This window comes from Channa argus, chromosome 14 (genome assembly GCF_033026475.1).
Source record: "Channa argus isolate prfri chromosome 14, Channa argus male v1.0, whole genome shotgun sequence".
NCBI classification, from domain to species: Eukaryota; Metazoa; Chordata; class Actinopteri; order Anabantiformes; family Channidae; genus Channa; species Channa argus.
Genome location: NC_090210.1, coordinates 11,174,794 through 11,199,143, shown reverse-complemented (window position 1 = coordinate 11,199,143; position 24,350 = coordinate 11,174,794). Strand labels below are relative to the sequence as shown.

General features: G+C 38.1%; 2 protein-coding genes across 3 annotated transcripts; one reads left to right on the top strand and one right to left on the bottom strand.

Annotated features, from left to right (window-relative positions):
• Window positions 1–303: 303 nt before the first annotated feature.
• On the bottom strand, window positions 304–2,052 carry mul3 (mitochondrial E3 ubiquitin protein ligase 3). The gene is made up of 5 exons (XM_067474475.1): window positions 1,928–2,052; window positions 1,664–1,785; window positions 1,483–1,570; window positions 1,264–1,384; window positions 304–1,185 (listed from the first exon to the last, which is right to left on the bottom strand). Exons 2-5 carry the CDS (start codon window positions 1,778–1,780, stop codon window positions 693–695), a joined length of 819 nt encoding a protein of 272 aa, XP_067330576.1. The 5' UTR covers window positions 1,781–1,785; window positions 1,928–2,052; the 3' UTR covers window positions 304–692.
• A 5,134-nt stretch (window positions 2,053–7,186) lies between these two features.
• LOC137098704 (vasoactive intestinal polypeptide receptor-like) lies at window positions 7,187–24,303 on the top strand. Of its 2 annotated transcripts, XM_067475221.1 has the most exons (14): window positions 7,187–7,419; window positions 8,891–8,984; window positions 10,014–10,127; window positions 14,996–15,102; window positions 15,235–15,332; window positions 16,410–16,539; window positions 18,170–18,323; window positions 19,326–19,386; window positions 21,180–21,246; window positions 21,334–21,425; window positions 21,585–21,714; window positions 22,274–22,315; window positions 22,475–22,697; window positions 22,797–24,303. In XM_067475221.1, exons 1-13 carry the CDS (start codon window positions 7,360–7,362, stop codon window positions 22,664–22,666), a joined length of 1,341 nt encoding a protein of 446 aa, XP_067331322.1. In that variant the 5' UTR covers window positions 7,187–7,359; the 3' UTR covers window positions 22,667–22,697; window positions 22,797–24,303. The 2 variants fall into 2 exon arrangements, with proteins under 2 accessions (XP_067331322.1, XP_067331321.1); XM_067475220.1 differs by having other exon boundaries at window positions 22,475–24,303.
• The last annotated feature ends 47 nt before the right edge of the window (window positions 24,304–24,350 follow it).

Genomic DNA, 24,350 nt, shown 5'->3' with positions numbered 1-24,350 from the left:
CAGAGCAGAAACATTAACCAAAGTAAAACCTTGACTGATTTGATGTGAATTTAAAAAAATGTTCCCTTGAGTTGTTACATGTTAAAGGAAGCATGGGACAATTGATTATGTTCCACTGACTGAGGAAGAAATAATTTGATGTGATCATAGGTCAACTAGTCATGCTATTGTACATTATCTGTGGATTAGGATTTTATTTTGTAGCAAGGCTCCTAATATATAATTCATTTAGGCCATCAGACCGTCTAATTATGCCCTAACCTCTATCAGAACATATAGAATTTGAAATTTATTTAAAAAAAAAATTATTTGGTCTGTGCTTGCAAATTGACAGGCATGTTGGATTTACACTTCAAAATAAGAGGCAAAAATGATGCACACTGTCCCAACACCTAACACACAAAATAACTCTTTTTGACTGTCTGTTCTGGCTGATGAAAAAATTAAAAACTCTCAAATTATGATCCTTTTAGTTATAATTTGACTGTGAAACTGTTTTCTATTTTACTAATGCTTTTCAGTGTGCTTTGCCCCTCACTCTGTAATTGCAATATGACAAGATAACTGTCAGCGCTTGAACCAGGTAACATGATGAATATACTATAGAATCTATTAAGCGGTTTTGGAATCTTACAAATAGCTGTGGCACAGCTTCTGCAGTGATCAAACCTGAAGGATCCACATCTTCAAGCCTACTTTGATTTGTCATCTTGTTTTCCCACTAGGTTGTAAATAACCCCAGCTAGAAGGGAAGTCCCTGTGATACCAGTAAGTGCAGTCAGCACCTTCCAGATGGTTTCTGATCTCTCATGCCGGTCTATAAAGCTTCGGTAGTCAGTAAGCATCAGGATGTACTTGCGCCCATCCTGTGGTGCCTGCAGCCTGATTACCTGGCCTCCCTCCAGCACCACCTCCCCAAACCCAGTCAGGATGCTCCCCACCCGCAGCAGCTTTTCACTCTCCTCCATTGCCACAGGTTTCTCCCCATTGAGGCCCTGCAACACCACATTCACCAACCCCTCCTCAGCACGTCTTAGTTTGTAGTAAACCCTCTCCAGGTAGCACCCAGAGGCCTCCAGAGGGTTCTGCACCTTCACAGATAAGTCACTGATATAGGCTCCAGGGCTGACCAGGCTGAAGGGCACAGAGTTGCTGCTCTCTTTCCTGTTAATGGTCTGAGAATTCCTAAAAGATAAGATAACATTGGTGTTTATACTAGGCCTATAGGCTGATATAATTATACCAAAAATGTCTAACATTTACCATGTTCTAGTTAAAGAACTCCAGTATTGCCAGTGTTCCTCCACTGTTGTCCTTTGAATCACCCCAAAGCACCGTGGGACAAACTGGCTGGCCAGAGGCTCGCCGTCCGCCTGGACCATACCTTTAACCATAGATAAGGTACACTTTAAACAATCTCTCGAACTGATCCCATTCAAAACTGCATTTACAAAAGTGATAATTTTCTCGGCATGTTTGTACCTTCCACAGCAACATACTGCAAGCGATTGTGGGGAGTTGCCTTCAGTACTTTGAGCAAATGCTCGTCTGGTTTGAAAACTGGGATTTCCTACAATTAAAAAAAAAAAGAAAACAACAACTTATAACTCACAGCACAACCATTGTTTTATTAATAGCTGAGTGTTCGTAATTGTGTGCTTGCCTTCAGTTTTTTCAATTCTTTCTTCTTGTCTTGGTATAAACGATAAAACAGGCCAGCGAAAGCAAAACTGGACCCGACACCAATACAAACCAACGGGCTCACGGGAAAGTCACCCATTCTGTCTGTGAAGAGAAACTATGAACATACTGACAAGCATAGCAAAACTACTGCAATGATCGGTGAAGCGGCATATCGTATGTTCTGTAAGATAAATACATTAAGTGAAACAAAACGTATCTCTTAAATTGGCAATACACGCCTTACCTAGAGTTTGGTCACACAATCTAAAAGAAAACCTGCTTTATTTTATTTCCTTGTTGCTTGTAATTCGTCAGGATTCATCATCCAATAAGAAGAAAGCAGCATTTTGCTTTTAAGCCTTGTGACCAACAGGTGGCAGCACTGTTCTGTTCATGTATAGTATGGCACCGTGTCATTGTGGGAATTTATTAAACCTAACAAGAAGTTAACTTTAAGTTTCATTTGACTACCTAAACTCCTTACTCGTAACCCTGTTATCGAAGATACATTACAATTATTTTAGTTGTAATAAGTGAAAGTAATAATTTACTTAATTAAAACAACAAAACCAAACAATCTAAAATAACACATTGTAATGAAAAATAGTAAAGTAACCAGTTAGTTTGTATAGCTGTTAAATTGGTGGAGTGGTATAAAATTGTACTATTTTACTCTGAAATATAGTTTAGAAACCTTAGAAAGCGGCATAAAATAATTATGGTGCACCTTTGATGAACAGAAATTGCAACCGCAAGGGGGCACAAGCAAGTGTCTTCTTTTGCCAGTCCCAAGTCTGGATAAATGCAGAGGGTTGTGGCAGGAACGGCATCCGACTCTTGCTTTGGGAGTGACGAGGATGGACAGGATCAAGAATGAGGACATCAGATGGACAGCTCATGTTAGATGTTTCAGAGATAAAGTCAGAGAGGCCAGATTGAGGTGGTTTGGACATGTTCCGAGAAGAAATTGTGAATATATTGGTAGAAGGATGCTGATGTTGGAGCTGCCAGGCAGGAGGTCTAGAGGAAGACCAAAGAGGAGATTTATGGATGTAGTGAGGAGAATGAGAAATGAGAATGAGAAGACCATTGATGAACAGAAGATGACACCAACAGTGAAGCTGATTTAGTTGAGAAAGTTTAAAAAGTAGAATACAAAACAGAATATCATCCAGACTATGACACTAATGAGGGAAAATCAAGCGATGAAGCAATTCTATACTCCTTACACATCCTTTACTCAATTACACCTCCCTAAAATTGCTAAGTAATATCTAAAAATACCCTAAGTAAAACCATTTTTTAGCATAAAGGTTTCTTGCTACTTTAAGTAAATTTTGATGTTAACATACTTGGACTTTTAATCACGTAACATTCTGAATGCAGGACACTTGAAACTGGAATTTTTGTGAGGCCAAGCATGCAGTCCTGGATATGACTAAAAACACAATATCTGCATTTCTTTACTTCATATGTTCTCAGCTAAGGGCTATTCGGGAAAATGTGTGCTTAATTTTATTAACCTAATATTATATATATATATATATATATATATATATATATATATATATTATATATATTAGTATTTTTTTACATGCTATGTATGCTTTTGTAGTGTGGATGGGGATTGGAAGTGGCCAAAGTCAATCAAAAGTATCAACCTTGAACACCATGACTGCTGTGAAACACACAATGCTTAGGACCAAGCTCCACCACTCTCATAGACGAAAGAGCCTAAAAGGAAGTTGCACTCTTGTAAATCAACCCATGTCAAAGAAAACACCAGTATACTGTGATTAGGAAAACCACAGATCTACTCTTTTGGTGGTTTATATGTATGGTTTCAAAATAAATGTATTAATAGAGAGAAAATGTATAATGATTTTGTGTAGCAGATTGATGATTTTCTTTTTCTGATGTAAAATGTCACCAACGTTGCCAGCTTCCTTTTTCTCTGTGTACTGTATATCCTTTTGGCAAACAGTAGCGGACTATAAATACACTCCTTTTTTAAGTGCACGGTCACATTTCCTCCTGTCGTTGTGTTCAGACCTTTTTTTCTTCGTGCTATGATGTATTTCGTTGCAGGTCCCTTCAGTTCCACAGAAGTAGCAACATATAACAATGTTTACGATTAGAGTAGAGAAGAGAAGAGAAAAGTAAAGAGATACTGTATGAAAGCTTTGGAGCCGCCTTTAATTCCTTCATTATACTTAGTGTTCGTCCTGATTCATATGTTGCTTCATTCCTCTTCAATCTGTCCTTGACTACTCACTGAAAACATAAATGACATTCACTTCAAAATAGTGATGTCAGTTTTCTTATTATTGGACCATGCTCAACCTCAGTGCAGCATCAAATCTAATTTCCCTAACACGATGTATCAAATGTCTCTGATGACATTGACAGACTCATTTTGCTCTACAGCGGCACAGGCACAAATATCATACCAGAGTACGTGACTGTAAAACAGCTGTGAACCACAAGTGCTTTATCTATTTGCAGTGGCTTTGCTAAACAGTAAAATAGAACATAGTGAAACATTTTCAGCAAGGTAATAGTTGTCATTCTTATTTTAAAAAATTCCCAGAATCTACATTGTGTCATTGGTTTTGACGATGCACATACCATTTGGCCCTCCCTCTCAGAGCATAAAGCCTTGATGGTCTAACTACTAATTTCCCTAACACTGGTTTAGACACAGTGTGCTAGAGAATCAGTGGAAACAGAGTTGCAGTAAGAGTCCTTGACATATGGACACTTTCTGGCTTTGAAAACAAGAGGTCCAGCATTCAGCTTTTCAGCTTGTGGCCTGTTAGGTGAACTTCTCATTTGTAAGAGGAAAATTCCACCATTTCTATCTAAAACATTCATAACATTATTTAAATGGATTTAAAGAACTGGACAAACGTTTTTAGAATGAGTCTACAGCCACATTTCTGTGAAACTGAACTTGTACTTGTACCCAGTCTGCCTTTTGCGGTTGAAATAAGAACAATACTTTGATCAAAGAAGGGATTCTGCCAGCATTATAGCTTTGTCCTGATGCTTAGCTCAGTCCATTTTTGAAGCCCACAGAGGTGCATATAAGTTCTAGCTGACTTTAAGCCAAGTAACGTCAAAGGTTTAGATGTCTGCGTGGTGGAGCCCGAAGATAAGTCTGGTGTTTACCAGAGAGAAAGGGTTTTAACATCAGCGTCCACAAATGTCTAATCACAGTTTGTACTAATGATCCAGTATGTTGAGATTTTGTTTTTTAAAAATTAAACTGACCTGTGGGTGATGCTACCATCAAGTCAATTTGTCTGTCTGACTGCAGTTTCTGTGGCTTTCACATTTCCATTTGAAATGATGGATGGCATTGATTGGTTTAAAAATGCTTTCAATGTCCAAAAAATATAATCAAAAATGATTTAGTAACAAATCAAAACAGAGCTGTTATTTTTGAAAAGAATCTGGATTTATGAACAGTGTCATTGGGGTATTTTGGCAAACAGGTTTGGATTTCTCTTGGTCTCCCTGCTCTTTCTGATCTTCATTAGGTTTTGATGAGTTTGATGCATTGTGATAATTATCACCTTTGCCTCCACAAGAATCAACGATCCTCGTCAGCTTCTGCTTAAGGCAAAGTTAGGTTCCAGTTTTTGTCAGAGGCAAAAATTTATATAGCAATTGCCCACAATAAACACTTCCCACATTAATTCTGCATTAGAGCATCACAGCTTCTAATTGCCAACATATTTCAAAGTGTTTGTCACTTTGCAGATTTCTTTACAGTGCAAAACAGGCAGATGTCGCTGACCTCACAGTAAGCTGGAGACAGATGGTAAATAAAAAACAATGTAAATACCTTTATCCTCTTCAGAAGAAAAGTTGATTTTTATGACCAAGGTTTATGAGAAATGTGTTCCTAATTTGGAGACGGAGGCAATAAAACGCCACAGCCAACAGGTAGAAGAGAATGGCAAACATTAATGGTGTCACGTTTTTGCTGTAATAACACAATCCAGAGTATGTCGACTGAGATGCACTTAATCTCTTACATCTCTGACCGATTAACTCATTTAGATGTCTAATGTGATTGCATATTAGCGTAGACAATGCTAAGAAACCTTTGATTAGATTAATAAGATGGATGACTCTAGTCAGAGTCAAAATAATAAAATTTCTACAACAGAACTAAAAAGCCCAAATATTTGACATTCGGCCCAGACGAACACTTCTCTGACATCCATCAAAGCTTCAATAAGCCCCATGGACTCACTGAGGCTTCGGCCACTTCATAAGTCAGTGATAGAAAATCCACACCAGTAAAACATATGGTAAGAGCACATGGTATGAGAGGCAATGCATGAAAAACCAAAGCCAGATTCCATGAATTGTTATCAGGCTGCAAGTAAATGATAGAAATCTTGTCTTTTCCCAGTGTGCACATTGCTGCATGAATGCAGTGTGACCAGAAAAAAAGACACACTTTGCTTGTTTTTCACCAATTTTTCAAAACTTCTTGAGTGAGCAGGGATGTTTTTCACTCTTTCCACACTGTTTCAAATGAGTTATCAGCTTTTTAACTCCACAGCTGGATCCAACATCATGCTCTTAGCATATTTCCTAGCATTATCTTATCTGCACAGTGTAAGCTTGGAGCTCCACTTGAGGAAATACAACTAAGAGCCAGAGTTTTGTGTAACATGTATCTAGATTGTTCACCTGAATGTCTCTATGATCTATGGTTTGAACTAATAAATAATTTAAATGTCAAGAAACCCACAGTGAGGTACAGTAAAGCTGATGACCCAGTGATAGATGCTTTTGTCTTTCTTATGTCACATAAATGTTGACTCTCCTTTATGACAAGTTCATGTTTGTTGTCATGTTTTGATCATTTTAAGATTCACCTATACTGTCTCACATTATCTGATCATCAGTTGAGGCACTGATGTATTAGTGTTGTTACCAATGAGCATACAGCAACAGTTTTACTATAGCTGATGGAGGTGAAGCTTGTTTTAAGTAGTTTCTGGACAGTTTGACAGTTTAGCTCAGTGGATTTTTGTGAGCGACATGTTATTCAAAGATTGTAGTATAATCCTGTTTGTTTGGACATGGCAGACTTGGGAAATATGGTGCAAGTGGTGTGAAGATGCTGACAGTTCATAGCATCAAAAACAATGCTCTAACTACTACAGACATTGTATGTAACAAGTCAGAATAGTCTGGAACCACAGGTTAAATATTTACCCATGCATCGTCGTATATTTAAAAACGTATCATATTTTATGCAGATTCTTCATCTGTAACTATAAATAGATCTTTGTTTAATACCACATAATTAATAACATTCTTATCAATAGAGGCTGAATAAAAGGTGAATCGTGGCTGTATTTGAATTTACGGATACAGCTTCCTTCTTTCTTTGTTGCTGCGTGTATACGCCTTCGTCTACTGACGTCCACAGATAATATTTTACTTGTTGGTTGTTCAAGGTAAAGCCCGAGTGGGAGGAGGAGGAGAAGCAGAGCAGGATTTCATGAGCGGAGCAATTCGCTTTACCCAGTGCGTAAGAGCGCGCAAAGGGGAGCCATTCAAACCTGCTGCGGATTACCCCAAGATACTCAACTCTTTGTCTTAATGATCTCATCTCGTATCTTATAGTGTTTTACTGCTTTGATTGACATGTTGGTGGATATTTCAAAATTCATCTCCGTCCTTCTCCTCTGCATGTTGCTGGAACCAGTAAGTAGCACGCACAGACTTTTCTCATGACTTGAACTTGGGCAGGTCTTAAAGTATGCGACTCGTCTGCAAGTTTACGCGCCTAATTTGGCACTTTAAGGTTGACCCTATAGAGCTTTCTAGCAGCTTGGTGCCTACGAGTGTAGCTAAACAGATGCCTACGCTCCTGCTTTCCAAAACTGGGGGGGGCGCACTGCTGTGGCCCAATGCGCAGCTTGACTCAGTCAGCAGACCCCGTTAAGATGAGAAAAGAAGGATGTCATTACTAGGCAGATGAAGCAAGAAATTATTACTATTTTGGCCTTACTAGTTTAGTAAGGCTTTTAGTATGATTTCAACTTGGGGTTACCTTTTATAAAATGTGACATCAGAAAATGTCTTCCTCACTGATGCGGTCTCTAACCTCCAAATTCAGTCTCTGCCTTGAGTGTCAATCTCCTGAAGTATTCAGGCACTACAAGCAAAAACCAACATCTGTTGAAATAACATTAGGGACCAAACAAAACAGTGGGGACTGTAATTGCTTTTATGTGACTTCTTTTACTTTTCATGACTAAGCTTAAGGTGACTTGACTGGCAACGTCCACTTTTGTCCCTTCTCTTCTGTAATTTCTACAGTGTCCTTATCCACAGATTTCTCCTGCAGAGAAGAATGTGTGAATCACGCTGGAATTCTGTTGGAGGTCAGATCCCCCAGAAAAGCACACTAGCTTTTTACATCTACAGCATTTGTACTCACTCACTGACTGTTTTAGTGATAACAGTGTAAAGGAAAAGTGCCAGTGGAGAATGTAAATGGATGATGACGATGAAGTGGGGGAACTTTTCTTCCTGTTTTTTTACTTGCTCAGCTGGAGACAGCACTGCGCCTTCAATGACAACATCATAATATATTCTCTATTCATAGTCAAGATGTGCAGCATAGGTAAACAGGATATATATGATTATATAAATAGGGAACCACCTTGAGTGAGCTGAGAGGCTGGAGTCATCTGGGCTTATTTTCTGGCTAACTATAAGCACATACCTGCAGTCTGATTAATGCCCACACAGGGGAGACTCATCCTGCTAAGTAACAGCAATAAATCTTGTCCTGTAGAGGACCTGTAAATTCTCTGCTGGTATATTGACATGGATTTGGCTTCATATGGAACCAAGTCGGGCCTGAAGATTCCCTCTAGTTTTGAAACCTGCTAATCTAAATAGTGTGATAGCTGAACCACTACTACTGTGTGTGTTGGATGGTTGTCGGATGAGCTAAATGGTAGCCCAGCTTAGCTCATCTCAGGAAGACCCTGGTGGAGACAATAGATGTGTTTGCCCCTGATATGTGAAGCACTGCTCATAGAGCCCCTGCAGTAGAACTCTTCTAAATTTGCCTAATAGATAATTGATCTGACTTGCATTGTTTAAATGTCACTGTGGCCTAACAGATACACAGGGAAAAACGTTTAAAATGTTCTCTTTGCAGGTATTTGCAGTGCAGAGTCAGATGTGTGACATCAAGAAAGAGTTAGACAAGGAGAGACACTCGTGTGAGGCTCAGATTGAGAACAAAACCACAGGTATGTCGTTTATTTGTGTGTATTCCACAGGACTTCCTTGTCCTTGGCTGTACTTACTCAGTCTCATCCTAATTTGCTAAATCGACAAGTGGGATTTGGTCAAGGTAACACAATGAGCTCCAAAGATGTTCAGACCTTGTCTGTGGCTTTGAGTTACACCCTGGTTGAGCACTGTTTTGCCGTTTAAGCCAGCCCTAAATCACCTGTGAGCAGGTTCAGTTTTAAACTACACCCCTGATCACATTTTATCTCTAATGTTCATGAAATGTATATACATTTATATAATACATTTATATTAGGTGCCCAAAAGCAGTTATATGATGTTTTTTTCAGTTTATTTTTGATGAGGCTTAAACTAGATGGTGATAACGATGTTGTTGCATTTTCACAGCATGCAGTGCACAAATCAATTCTTCAGTGAGATAACTGTGCTTCACTGAGCCTCTGTTACCAATGTGTGTAACTAAAACCTTGTTATTACTTACTCCCAGTGTTACGAGACTGTTGACTTTCACACAGTGTCATTAAACATTGAAATCTTTTTACTTCACTTTTCTGGCTATTTATTCCATTTGAAGTAAGTGGGGCTATATACTTGCAGCGATGTTGCGGTTGTCACCTGGTAAACAGTTTTTATTTAGTATGCGAATATGTTGAGGACTTTCAGATTTAAAAAGTGCTGCTGTGACCTGATTCTGCCTCCTCAGACCGAACATCTGTGTGCAAAGTCACAGTGATCTGTTGAATTCAAATAACAGCATGTAACAAAAGATGGGGCTGTTTTATTAGTCATGTGGCAGTGTTTTGAACCCAGGGCCACAACAACAGCTGACCTGAGCTTACACTTCTGGCTGCCATGGCAACTTCAGTCCTCCACCTTTGCCCTAATCAGGCTTCTGTTTGTCACTGCACTACATTCATGACACTTTCTGTTTCACCATGTTTGCTCTCTTTTATGGTATTTCTGTGTTTGACTGATATAACCATGCCAATTTTTTGGTCCCCCCCCTCTCTGTGTCCCTTGCTCAGGATGCAGTGGGACATGGGACAAGATCACCTGCTGGCCCAGTGCAGACATTGGAGAGGTGATTACCATCCCTTGCCCCAAATATCTCTTCTACTTCTCCGGGGACATCCAGACACGTAAGGATTAAGTTCACCGAATAGTTTGTGTAAATTTGTGTGATGATCAGCAGTCACATTTGTGGCACCTTTTGGCAGACAAATTAAGGTAGATTTTACATTATGTAAAAGTCAGGAGTAACCCGTTTACATCAACTTATGAATAGAGATACAGTCAGTGGATTACACCTGCAGTATCCAAAAAGAAAAGCAGTCCAATGATAGACAGTGAGACCAGTGGGTAGAAAAAGGGGAAATATAAATAGATTAACTAAGTAAACCAAAGAGCAGCAACTAGACAATCTTAGTGACTTGTTAGTGAGTGTGGTGGAGCCTTTAGCAGCTAAAGAGTTGAATACTGTGTTGAAACTGGCAAATTATGATTACAGAATTTTAATTGTGAAATATATATGAAAATATATATAAAATTTTTTATATATATATATATATATATATATATATATATATATATATATATATATATATATATATAAAACGAGTTTACTGCCTTAAATTAACTTTCTAATTTGCCAATTCATGCATGTAAGACTTATGATATGTGAAGGAATGACAGTAATCCAGTTTTATCCTTTACATTTTCTTAATCTTTGATTCGTATGCTTTCCTAAATTTTGTTCTTGAATATTTGTCACACATCATCACCATCACTGTCCATGTTCGAGCCCAGAAACACAAACTCTGAGGTATGCTGAGCAGACTTGTGGCTTGTACTTATAATGCCATTCTCGTCCCTTATTTCACCTGTTGTTTTTATCTTACCCCATATCATACTGCATCAACACACTGCTGAGTCACAAACCATTTCCCATTGTGATAGCATCCAACCATCAAAGACACGTTTTGTTTATTTGAGCCTCACAGGGACATAGCAGTAATTATGTTTAAGGGAAATCACGCTTTTGGGAATTGGTTACTAAATTGCCATATGTTTGTTCTGTTGTTCCTGCCATTATTCCCCCTTGATCTCCGTTTGTCATTAATTACCATGCTGATATCCCACAGTGTAATTATGCTGTAAAAGTTGATGTAGCTGTTTCTATTTAGCAAGCATTGATTTGTAGCCCTGTCCCTTTACAGGAGCAGACACCTTAGACTACTATGTCTACTGGATCCTTTGTATGGGGACAATATATCAGTCATAGTGATGAATTCACATAAGATTAGACCAACTTTACAGTTTTCCTGAGCCACAAATGATGTGTAAATAATAATGACAAAGGCGTAAAATCTGAAATTTACATTTGCTATTTCATCAATGAGAACCAGTTCCCAAAGCCATTTTACATGGTCCCCTAATAAGAATGCTTGACAAGGTTATACCTGTCTTTGGTTATGTGTATGTTGCTATAGTACTATTACAATTAAAAAACAAATGGTATGCATGTATAAAATGCTTTTCTACCTTATAGTTACCCAAAGTGCTTTACATCACACACTCACCAATGGGGAGCTGCTAAGCAGGTGGCCTGATGCCGCATGAGCAACTAACATGGGGTTCAGTATCTTACTTACCCAGGAATCAAAGCACCAAACTGCAATATGGTGAGGGTGTGCCAGCCCCTATAATCTACACAGTGGTTATATTGCTTAAACCAAAAGATTTATCTTCAGCATGGGAAGGTTCAGTGCAGGGCTTTCTGGGAAGTTGTGATGTAATCCAGATGGGAAATAGTGTGACCTGAGAGAGTAGTGCACTCGAGGGAAAACAGAGAGGCCAGATGATGAATCACCAGATCTGTGGGGTTAAAGGCAGCAGAGGTATATTTCACCAACATGTCAAAGGTTAACAGCATCAACAGACCCCAACTGTGAAGGGCCCGGGATGAAGCAAAGTGGCTCGAAAAGAAAGATGAGGGAATGATAAGTAACCTGCAGTGCACAATGTGAATGAAATCAATCTGACAGTAAATCACCTAATCAGTAAAGGGTCTGCTGGTTAAACCTGCTCTGCCCTCAGGTCCTGTAAGGAGGACTTAATCAAGCACTGGTGAAAGGTCTGGGATTTAGTGCATTGGGAACTACTGTTTTAGAAGGGTAAAAATGTGAACCTTACAATCTGAGAAACTAGCCTTTTCTCTGTGCTTCTTTCGTTTGTTCATATCTATTTCATAATCTCATGTTTGGATAGCTATGATGTATCTTTTTAAGAAGTGGCACATTTATTTGAGCATATCATCGTCTCAGTTTAGTTTCTTTTCAAATGGATTCAATGCTGCTTGTGAAAGATGGTTATTGACACATCCTGAACCATTTATTTAAAAAAGACACACACACAAAAACAAGCATTACAAAATGTGGCGCCACAGATACTCAGGGTCAAGTCATAAATTCAGCTGATATAGAGTTTGCCATTCTTATGAACTCTTCCTAGTTGGTTGAGTGCCTGGCTATCAATGGCTGCACCTACGTGTCATAATATCCAGTTCAGCTGGAGCTGGTCATTGCTTGCTAATATAAATGTTCCCTAAAATTAGGACGGACAAAGCATTTGACATACAACATTAACAGAAAAGTCTAAAGAACTTGTTTGAGCTTGTTTCGTCACGCATGACAATGAAAAACCTTGCAGTCGTGTTTCTGGGAATGATGAAAGCATTCTTTTGGCAATCCCTTAAACAAACGAAATCCAGTAGTGGCATGAGCTAAAAACAGCAGGGGCTTACCATTTCCTTTGTGTCTTGTCACGTTGTGTGAGGAGGCTAAGCCTCCATCTTCTCTGAAATACGCCACTCAGGTATTTGTGAGTGGTCTATGTTTTAATGCCAAATACATTCTAAGACTTTAGTTTGTTGATATTTCTCAACTCTGTCTACATTTGATAGTTGCTGTAGAGCAATATCCTTGAGAAATGTGAGGAATGTCCTACATTCTGATACCTACTATAACACTCAGGACACAAATTAATTTGTCACCAACACACACAGCCTCTTGTCTTTATTAACAGGAACAGTGATGTGGAAATGCTACAAATAAATATTGCACAATTGGAAATGAACAAAATTACAGGTTTTCAGTCATTAATAATTAGTGCCTCATTGGAACAGTACTCAAATGTGGTGCAGTAAATTATAATAGGTATTTGTGTGGAACAGAATTAGGTGAGCACCTGAATCCTTATTTGTGTTGACACAGACATAGATAAGAAACATGGGAAGATAAATAGGGATGATATTCTACAAATTCCGTAGACGGAAATTAAAATCTGAGGCGTTTCAGTTTAACGGTTTGCATCTTAACTGGGCTACCAGCAAGTCCCATTACCATGTGGTTCAAGTGATGCACATTTATAGGAATAACTGTTCAAACATAGCACTATTTACTCTGGGCAGTTTGTTAAAAAGCAAGGGAACAATGATCTGATCTTAAATGACAGAAACATTAAAAATGCTATTAAATTGCTAACATAACAACTTTACCTTTTTGTGATGTGCTTATTGTTATTTATTAAGTTATTTATTAAGATGCTGTATATTATGCAAGTCAAGAAGGTAAATACACATCCACTCACTTTTTTACTTACTTTTTATGTGTTTTTAATTTGTGTTTATTTGACGTCTTGATGTCCGTCTCTTGTGAGCCCAAGTCTATTTAGACCTCTAGTGATCTCTAGCCTCTAGACTTCTACTCCACTCTTCAGGGCTCTAAGACTGCTAAACTATACACTGCAATACTATATTTGACTTAACTGAAGTCTATAGTGTTCTAATGTACGGAACTCTGTACTGTGTGGTACTTTACTATACTGTTTCATACACAGTTCTACTTAGTTCTACTAAGCTCTAGACTGCTTAAATATACTCAACAATGCTCTTTCCTACTCTATTGAACTCAAGTCTACTGCACTGTACTTTTTACAGCTCTAGTGAATGATAGCCTGCTAAGATCTATTTTTTCCTTTCAGCTGAGCTCTGCTCTATCAAGCTGTACTCTAATGCTCTAAGACGCCCTGAAAATATTTGTCTGCTGCACAAAGTTCTAACCTACCATACTACCATACAGAGTTCTATTCTCCTTTACTGTACTCTTTTAATTTACTGAGCTCTAATATACTGTGATACATAACAATTTGCTTGTGTGTAAGGTAGCTTTCTTGAACTGTTCTCTTGTCAACTGCACTCTTCTCTTCAGAGCTTTATTCTAATAAGCTCTACAAAATTTTATTCCAGTCAGTTTCACTGTTTCACACCGTTCTGCGGAGCTCTACTCTGCGAGCTTTATTTTACCATGTTTAGTTCTTTTGACTGCTCTGTATAATGCTACCTTAACTTTGTAAGGCAGCATTAGTGCATCTAGTGTTCTTAGTACATTACCCTAGTGTACAGCAAATACAGTTGGGTAGGGTACTGTACTCTAAAGGGGTGGAAGTGGCTCAGTTGGTAGAGTGGCTGCCTACTGACCCAGGGAAAGGTTGCTAGGAAAAGGTCTGTGGGGAAAGTTTGCTTCATGAAGGGCATCCGTCATAAAAATGTGGCAACTTACAGGATAAGCCGAAAGACAAAAAAAAAAGGGTATAGAGTACTACAGAGATTTACAGAGATTAAAGTCTTACTGTTTGACTGTTGAGCTCCTGGTGAGCATGCAGCCTTAGAATAATTAAGAAATGGATAGAGGCAAATAAAAATGGGACCTGGTTCTCTTCAGCCATTCCTTTGATTTCCTTTTAGCATTTGGGATGATTCCAGTTAGACACATATGTCTCTCTGTGACATAATTAAGTGTGAATAGATGTGGAGTTCGTCTCTCACAACACACATACGCAGTATCATAACACATTACTTCTGAAACACACTGAAGCTACCAGACATAATGGACTGTATTTCTCTCAGAGTAATATTCAGTGTTCTTTCTGTCCTTCATATGCTTGTTAGGCAACGTGTCAAGGACCTGCAGTGAGGATGGCTGGACTTCGATCAGCATAGACTCCTACATAATGGACTGTGGGTACAATCCCAACAACACCATGGATCAAAATGCGGTCAGTATATGGCAACCATAAATCAAAACCTTCCATCCTCACGTTTCTGCTCCTGCTGGGCCTTCAAGTTAAATGCCAAACTAGGTCCAGATGATGTGTTTTTACTGAGTTTACCAATGTATGTTTTCACAGGGAGATTTCTTCACCGCTGTCAAAGTAGGTTACACCATTGGTCACAGTGTGTCGCTCATTTCTCTGATGATCGCCATCATCATACTGTGTTTTTTTCGGTAAGCAGATCCATCAAAATGCTACTGAGCATCCTAGCATAAAGACAATCCCACAAACGTTTACATCATTTAGCATAATAACACTGCGTAATTTGATATCACATTTCCTCTATTACTGTGTGATGTTACTTGAGTGATGTGACTGCAACATTTTCTGCCAGTCATTCAAATTGGACATTGTCTGCCGTTGCAGCATTCCTCAAACAAAGTGCCACTGCAGGCATAAAGTGAGGAAGTTCACTTTTGACCTACAGTCCTGAGGTTACAAAGAAAAGGCGTGCGTGTGCATATTGGCATGATGCAGCACTGATCATTACGATGCGTTTAAGTGGTTACCATTAAGCTACACACCATGTTCAGCTGAGTGTGCTTGCTTCTGGAGTGTTTGTGTTTTATAGGCTAAACAACATGGAACATGTTTATTCCTCTCGTTTAGGTTAGAAGTGTGTAGCAGAGGCACAGGATGTGAAAAGTGCCTGTTGTTTATGGTTAGCTACAGGCGTGTTGTTCAGGCAGCTGGTTGATGCTGCGTGTCAGCGCACCCATCCCGCAGTGATGACTCGCCTGATAGGTTTACACAATTTAGCCCCAATCATAAGCTCATCAAAAAGGCATTTGTTTGAAAACACCCAGATGAGAGAATTTACATTAGTGACATTTTCTTTCCAAAAAAACCCCTCAGTAGTTCTTATTTACTTCTGTGCTGAATGTCTTTTCAATGTTTTTCACATTTGTGCCTGCCCTCTGTCAAACTGCAGGAGTGTAAAGTATGAAACCGATACAGCTGCTTGCCCTGACTTTTGCTGGGTTATGATGTAGCGTGGCATTTACATAGCAATGCTGTGAGCACATCAAAAGTCAGTGGTTATTTAATGAAAGCACCTATGACCACTCTCTCCCTCATTCTTTGTTTAGCTCTGTAAACTCAGCCTGTGGTTTCCTGTGAATACTGTGTTGATATTTATTCTAAACATATGCCAAAAACACACACTTATCAGATAATTTTTAGGATAGGTCACATAAAAAGCTCATTCAGGGTCTTTAATTAGTTATCAATTTATTTGGTTTCTCCTTCAGGAAGCTGCACTGCACAAGAAACTACATCCACATGCATCTGTTTGTATCTTTTATCCTGAAAGCCATGGCTGTTTTTATCAAGGACGTGATTCTGTACGAGGTTGGGGAGACGGACAATTGCCAGTCATCTGTGAGTACGCTGTACCAGCCAGCGTGTCCATTTTATTAGCAAAGCACTACAGTTTATTAATTTTCTCAACTGTATAATCCAAAGTCCTGAATCATAGATCAAGTTATCCATTCCATCTGACGTAAGAGCAGCAGCTGGCTGTTGCTTTCCGTCCCTACCTGAGGCTTCATCTATTTAATTATCCACTCAGACTTTACTGAATTTAATGCTTTGTGTTGGAGTTTACCTAACTTGCTAAGGTTCAAGTGCTTCTGGGTGTAACTGTGTTTGCCAAGTGATTCCTGTCCGGCAGGATGTTGTGAGAGTTTCTGTTTGCGGAACATTAAGCCTGAACTGTAGACAGCTTTTGTCAATAAATCACATTCAGAGTTTTGATATTTTAACCACTTCATCTCAACAACATTATCACACTGACAATATCTTAACTGCTAATGTAAGAAAACAATTAGATAAGTATCTGGACTGGGCATTTGGATTTTATATAATATGGCTATTTTATTTTTATTGGATTGGTCACTAGCATCAGTGATGTGTTCTCTAATCTTTCTCCAGTTTAAATCAGCGCTTTATTAGCAGACATGTTTAGATCAGCAGATTGTAAATCACATCTGTTACTACTGATTCCTAAAGGATGAGTTTGGATATTTCCTCTTTAGTGTAGGCAGGTTGTTCTGGTCCAAACCCAGCTGCTAGAACTGCTTCTAAATGACACAGGTTTTTGTAGAACGCATCATATTAAAGGGAATAAACCTCATTTGACATTACTATTAAATCTGCTTAAAAACCTTTTTAGATTTACTTGGCAGAGAAATCTGTGTTCTAAAGGTTATATCCACTCTCTATTTCTGTTACATGTCAGTTAAAAAAATAGAGGCTGGAGAAAGGTCACTGTCACTAGGTTACTGGAATTCATGTACTAAAGTTTACGGAGTTCTAAAACAAAATGCTTTAACTGAATGATGTAGCCCACGTGATTGTTGTAGAACAAAAGGAACACAAATCTATTTTTTGGAAATTTACCTAGTACTTCAATATTTTTCTAGTTTTTAGTAGTATTTAGCTTGTCAAATTTCAAGTGATAAGCCAGTCTCTTGAATTAAAAAGCTTCAGCTCACCCGGGAACTAATCAAACAGTTAAGTGTTAGTTAGTTAAACTACCCAGCATCTCTTCCTACTCTCTTTTTTCTGTGTTTTCTAACTTTGTGGAAGTGCAATATATATCATATTGGAGTGTCCCTATAAAGTGAGACTACATTTCTCTACAAGATAAAATTTCTTTGCCTACGCAATCAAAAAAAAAAAAGGGAGAGTCTTTTCATATTATGATCTTACCCCATGGTTATCACTTCAGTTGACATTTCTTGGGAAAATATCTTGTTTTAAGGTATTCAGTAAATGTTGCAGATGAGTTGTCTGATTACTGAGCATTCAACAACAGTATCTTTGCACAAGGAGCTTAAGCTATAACCATTAACTCGAAGAGCAAATACACTTTGAATATAGATTAATTTTAGACTGGTAAAGTAGAATCTGTAAAATAACATAACCAATGTAAACAAAATTTCTATTTTATGCTGATATTAACACTACTGATATTAACACTGCCACTAACATCCTGGTTGTTTTGTAGGTTGGCTGCAGGGCAGTGGTGGTCTTCTTCCAGTATGGGGTCATGGCAAGTTACTTCTGGCTGCTGGTGGAGGGCCTCTATCTCCACGCTCTGTTAGCTGTCTCTTTCTTCTCTGAGAGGAAGTACTTCTGGTGGTACATCCTGATTGGCTGGGGTACGTGCTGGCTGCTGTGCCAAATGTTGTCATATTCATGTGATTCACACAAGTTCAGCCCGAAACAAACATGATCATATGCAATTCAATTAGTAAGTAAGGTACAGTAGAAAAAAGTGTTTCTTCCATTTACATTTGAATGAGACTTGTTGGCAGTTTTAGACAAGCAGCAGCAGCTGGCTGCCACTCTTTAGGTTCTATGTTGCTGCACAAACATAGAACCATCATTTCTAACACAATACATTAAGTTAATAATACAATATTGATAACAGGATGTTAATCATACCCATTCACACTATCCAGGCATACCTACAACCATGTTTAGCTGCTTTTTATAGGAAAACAGCTAAATTAACAAATACATCCTATGACAGAATTTAGGCTTGGGTTTTTATTTTTTTTAATGGCTCTAGGCTTTCAATTTAGCAGCGAGTAAGCACTTTCAAGCTTGTATCAAATAAAATGTACTCCACATTTTGGCTGAGCCCTTCCTTCATGTTTTAGTCTTAAACCTATTTTACTTATCTTCCCCTTTCAAATATGTATTTTGGCCCCATAGTATTAAAATCCCAGTATTACATGTATTTGAAATGTGTATTTAACAACCCTTCTACAAATTTCTCATGTTCGTTTTTCCATTACACCAATAGTGTAACTCCATAAATAGACCTGAAATGTTGTGTCTGCCAGGAGTAAAATTGAACAGGCATGCGACTTTCCTGCAGCTACCCAGGATGAGCCAATATTGGCACAGAGCACATATTATGAGTCATGTTAAAAATAATAAACATACCCAAAATGCAATATTCCTTTAGCTATAAAATCATCCAAAAGATTAAAATAGTGTACACACATTCAGACCTCACTGTCATATTTGGCTGAATCTCCTACATTTATTGAATGTTTGTTTGAACAAAGTGGACATAATTGATAGTTTCTCTCTAGAGATTATTGTAATGTTGAAATAATTTACTACAAATTCTGCATGTTGTTTGTTTGCAGGTGCTCCATCCATCTTTATCTCAGCGTGGGTGATTACGAAGGCTTATTTAAAAGATCCTGGGTGGGTTATTCATAATTTAATTATGTTGATTATAGTGAAGTTATCATCACCGCTTTCAGTTTAGATTAAAATGGGTTAAATTCAGGCTTTTTTCCCTGTCAGGAAGACATATGACTGCAAATGCATATTTACAAAAAGAAATAACATCTATGATAGGGGGTTGATTAATAGTAGTTCTCAGTGGAGGTTTGGGGGAATTATTAATCTGTGACATGCAAAGAAATGACCACAACAAGAGCTGAGTATGACCATGCTACCTTAAAAGGCCACAATGCTGTAATTTTCATTAGGACGACATGTTTTAAGTTATAGAAATAGCTACAATATTAGTAATGGATTGTCGATGGGAGCTAAAGAGGGAAAGCTACACCAATCAGCCATAATATTTTGACCACCCACCTAATATTAAGTAGTTCCCCTTTTTGCTGCCAAAACAGCCCTGGCCTATCAAGGCATGGACAAGCCATCAGTAGAAGATCCTTGAAGTCCTGTAATTTGCTAGACAGTATTTCCATGGTTTGGACTAGTTTTTCTAGTACATCTCACAGATGCTTGGTTGGATTGAGTCCTGGAGAATTTGGAGGCTTAGTCAACACCTCAAAGTCTTTATTCCATTTTTACAGTGTGGCAGGGGCATTATCCAGCGGATAGAAGCCACTGCTATCATGGTATACTGTTTCTACAAAAGGGTCAACATGGTGTTCCAGGTGAATGGCAAGACCCATGTTTCCCAGCAGCACACTGCCTCCACCTACTTGTGTAAATGTGATGCATCAGAACAGTCCACCTTCTCCCATTGCTCTGTGGTTCAGTTCTGATACTCACATGCCCATTGCAGCTTAAACTGTTTCAGCAATTTGACCTATTGTTGTTCTTCTACAGGATCAGATTTTACAGGCCAGCCTTTGATTCCCATGTGTGTCAGCGAGCCTTGGTGACCATGAGCCTCTTACCGGTTCACCAGTTTTCCTTCAGGACCATTTTTTGTAGTCATGGCACTGCAAACATCCTACTGGAGCTGCAGTTTTGGAGTCGTTCTGACTAAATTATCTAGCCATGACAATCTGGTCCTCTTCAAAGTCACTCAATCCATCAGGGACAAAATGTTTACTTCCTAATATATCCCACCCAAATCCAGGCACCACTGTAACAAGATAATCAGTGTTATTCTCTTCACCTGTCAGTAGTCATAATGTTTTGTGTACATGTTACCCTATGTGTAAGCTAGTGAGACAGCCACAACCAGCCTTAGCTAAATTTACTTACTTTTTCTACTAGTTTCCTATAACTTAGAAATGCACTTTCATTAGTTGTATTTAAGTTATTAGTAATTATGAGTACCTATGAGGCAAAAGCTACCTCCTTATAGAGAAACTCTAGTTTTGGTACTGCTAAATATTGATGTACACAGTCCACTTAATTGACCATAAACTATGAGTCTAGTGGATTTTATGTAGTTTAATTTTAATGTGGTTATTCTACTTTGAAGTTAAATAAATATACATATACTATTTAAAGGGACTGTATCATGTTTTTACGTCAAGGAAATGCACATAGAAATGAGCTAAAAGCTAAATCTGCTAGAACACATCTCTTTTCATGTCAAATTGAAATGAAAATGAATTAGCGATAAAGGAACCAATTTTCTTTAGCGATAAGTGAACCAAGATAATTTCTGCATCAGAGTTTTTTCACTGTTGTACCTGCAGATTAAACGTTTGTTTTATTGTACCGTTTTTTCTCTCTTTGTTTTTAAAATTAGCTTGTATTTACCACCTTATCTGTTCTGACAGCTGCTGGGATATGATTGATGACAGGCCATGGTGGATCATCAAAACCCCCATTTTAGTCACCATACTGGTGAGTCATGGTACCTCATTCTTCAGCAGCCTACCATGATTTATGAGTTATGCAGTCATATTAATCTATCTGCTACCTTTTAAACAGGTGAACTCTTTCCTTTTTATCTGTATAATCCGGATTCTGCGACAAAAGATGAACTGTCCTGACATTGGAAGAAAGGAATCCAATCAATATTCGTAGGTTTTTCAATGCTTAATCCTAGTGTTGGTTACAGTTATTTGCTATCTGGTGACATAGAATAAATAATTTTTTTTCAAACATCATGTTGTTGGCTGTACTATAGCTTTTGACTGTTCATACTTCTCTTCACTTTTTAATTCTTCTTTTTTTTTCAGGAGACTGGCTAAATCCACACTATTGTTGATACCTCTGTTTGGCATAAACTACATACTTTTTGCCTTCATCCCTGACCACATCAACTCACAAATCAGGATGGTATTCGATCTTATTCTGGGATCATTTCAGGTAATCTAGTAGATGAGGCAGGTGGTTGGCAACATTACAACTTTCCAAAAGAAAGACAGAAGCAATCCTACCTACATCCTATCTAAAGAATTGCATCAAAATTGGTTGCACATGTATGTCACCAGATAGAAAACAAAAGGGAAATAGATTTATAGTAATGGCACTTTAAAATGGTTACATGAAGATCATTTGCCTGATTAAGCAAATGACTGTTATACTGGACAACTTTTACTTTACATACTTGAATGAAGAGGTTACTGATTTACTGAGCATTAATCTGAATGTAAACGCTGAGTGCCAAGTTCAATGATGGAAACCTAGCAATGGAAAGTATTCTTCGTTTACAACAGTTTTAGCTTAGAATGATATCTCCATAAAAATATTCCCAGAGATTCAAATGATTAACCTCCTGTCTGGGTCTGAAGTTGGTCGTAATCTTACGACTATTATTCACCGCAAACATTTTAAGTGTTTCCACAGCTGTACTGTCACACTGGTATTTCTTTTCAGCAACAGCTGTTATTTGGCATTTGGTTTTATCTACTTCTCTCTTCAACAGGGTTTTGTTGTTGCGGTTTTGTACTGCTTTCTGAATGGAGAGGTGAGTTAATTTAAACAAAAAAAAAAAACTGTTTTATGGATATTGACTGTTCTTTTATGTCGGTAGCCTAAATCTCACTTCACCTCCCCTTTCTGTGTGTCATGCACTTTTATCGGCCCCTCTTTGTCCTGTTTGTCTACCTCTTCATCTTTCTTGCAGGTGCAGTCAGAGATTAAGCGTAAGTGGCGCAGATGGATGCTGCAGAGGTTCCTGGGTTCTGACACTAAGTACCAACAGCCATCCATTGGCAGCAATGGCAACAACTTCAGCACACAAATCACAATGTTGACCAAATGCAGCCCCACAACACGGCGGGCATCAGCGTGTCAAGAGCACCTCTCTGCCTTTTGAAAGCTGACTCCTTTCTTTGTTTTTTCTATAGGTACTGAATGTACAGTGTACTAAATGTCAGTATGACAGTTTAGTATTAAAGTTAATATTTGCTCATTTTAATCTCAACCACTATCTGTTTTTTCGCCAGGCTGGAAAAACATCTGAAACCATCATGAAAACACCACACCTATTCAGTGAATAGGTTGAAAAAAATATTCTTATTAAGAATTAATAGCCAATATAAAATACAACAAAGCAGTGTTGCCATTTTACAGACACTTTTAGGTTTAGGTAGCTTTGAACAGGGAGGAACTTTGTACTGGCCATTGTACTGGCAGATGCCACTTTCAATGGCAAGTATTAACAAGGCCAGTGTCACACAGACATTTCATACCAAGATGTAATGCGTTATTGAGATTTAAAAAAACAAAATCTGAATTACTATAACTCAGTTACTGAATGGATTGAAAATTGTCTTTGTGATCACTAAAAAAGTGAAAAGAAAAGAAAAAAAGAAAATTACACTCTTGGCCGGCATTTTCCCTCTGATGTTAAGCAATAGATAGTTGAGAGAAAAGCTGTGTCCTATAAGACAGGAGAAGTTTATTAAAAGGGATTGTTACACAAGAGGATTCCAAGCACTTAACCTAATGGCCATGTTGTTCAGAGGATCAGTGGTAAAAACTTTAATGACAAGGCCAAGTTGTCATGCGCTGTAGTCACAGAGGAGGAAAATATAGCATAAACCACATATGAGACAATCCTATCCTGTCTATGACAGATTTATAAGGGGCATACACTTTGCTAAATTTCTGCCGGATAAGATTCCTAAGAAGAGACCAAAGCTTCCGCTTGTAATTTATCTCAGATCACAAGCTTTTAGTTTTGTCCGACTCACTTAACAGATTTTACTTTTTACTTTTTGTACAACTAATGGACCAGATGTTTTCCATTATTAGTCCACAATATATATGTTGCAACATCGATTCACTTTCATTAATTGTATTGTAGGGACAGTTTATTTCATTGCATCTATTTTTAGTTTCTTATTTAGTTCTATTTCATTTACTTCATAGTGACAGTTTATGGCGACTTTGTTTCAGACTGAAATCTTTTAGCAACTATTTTGTGGATTGCCGTCAAATTTCATACAGACAAGATTTGTCCTCTAGCACCAGAGTGAGGTTCACATATGGGGTTTTGAGTGAAATGTCACAATATCTTTTCTCACATCTATGATGTGACCATGTCATGTTTCATGCGAGAATCATGTTGGTGTTCGATGTTTACTTTAGTTTCCTGTCTTTTTCTGGTTGTACATACAAGTATGTGTTGAACTAAACCTGAACTGTAACTAACTGAAAGTACCTCAGAATAAATGTATTACACAATTATTGTATATATCGTGAAAGTGTAGACATGGCTTATAAATAGGTTTATGATATATTTTATGATGATGACTTAGGGAGCTCAGGTGTCAACTGGAAATCGATGTTTACGTTTGGAAGTGTACAGTATGTTCCTCCATTGTGCTGTGTGTATTTCAGTTGCATTCCTAAAATGTTACTTGTTTTTGCCATGAAAAGTTTGAGTAAATATTGCAAACTGTACAATATGTTATTTAACAAAATGTCAAATGAAGATAACTAAAACCACTTGCACTGGGGAAAGGTCTTTGTGTTGTTTAACATGTAAATCAAAG

Excerpts from the sequence above, each read along its gene's own strand:
- mul3 (XM_067474475.1), bottom strand. The coding sequence starts at position 1,780 with ATGGGTGACTTTCCCGTGAGCCCGTTGGTTTGTATTGGTGTCGGGTCC. Across the intron at positions 1,571-1,663 it reads AAGAATTGAAAAAACTGAAG|GAAATCCCAGTTTTCAAACC; the intron begins GCAAGCACACAA and ends TTTTAATTGTAG. Across the intron at positions 1,385-1,482 it reads GCAGTATGTTGCTGTGGAAG|GTATGGTCCAGGCGGACGGC; the intron begins GTACAAACATGC and ends CTATGGTTAAAG.
- LOC137098704 (XM_067475221.1), top strand. The coding sequence starts at position 7,360 with ATGTTGGTGGATATTTCAAAATTCATCTCCGTCCTTCTCCTCTGCATG. Across the intron at positions 15,103-15,234 it reads ACACCATGGATCAAAATGCG|GGAGATTTCTTCACCGCTGT; the intron begins GTCAGTATATGG and ends ATGTTTTCACAG. Across the intron at positions 15,333-16,409 it reads ATCATACTGTGTTTTTTTCG|GAAGCTGCACTGCACAAGAA; the intron begins GTAAGCAGATCC and ends TTTCTCCTTCAG.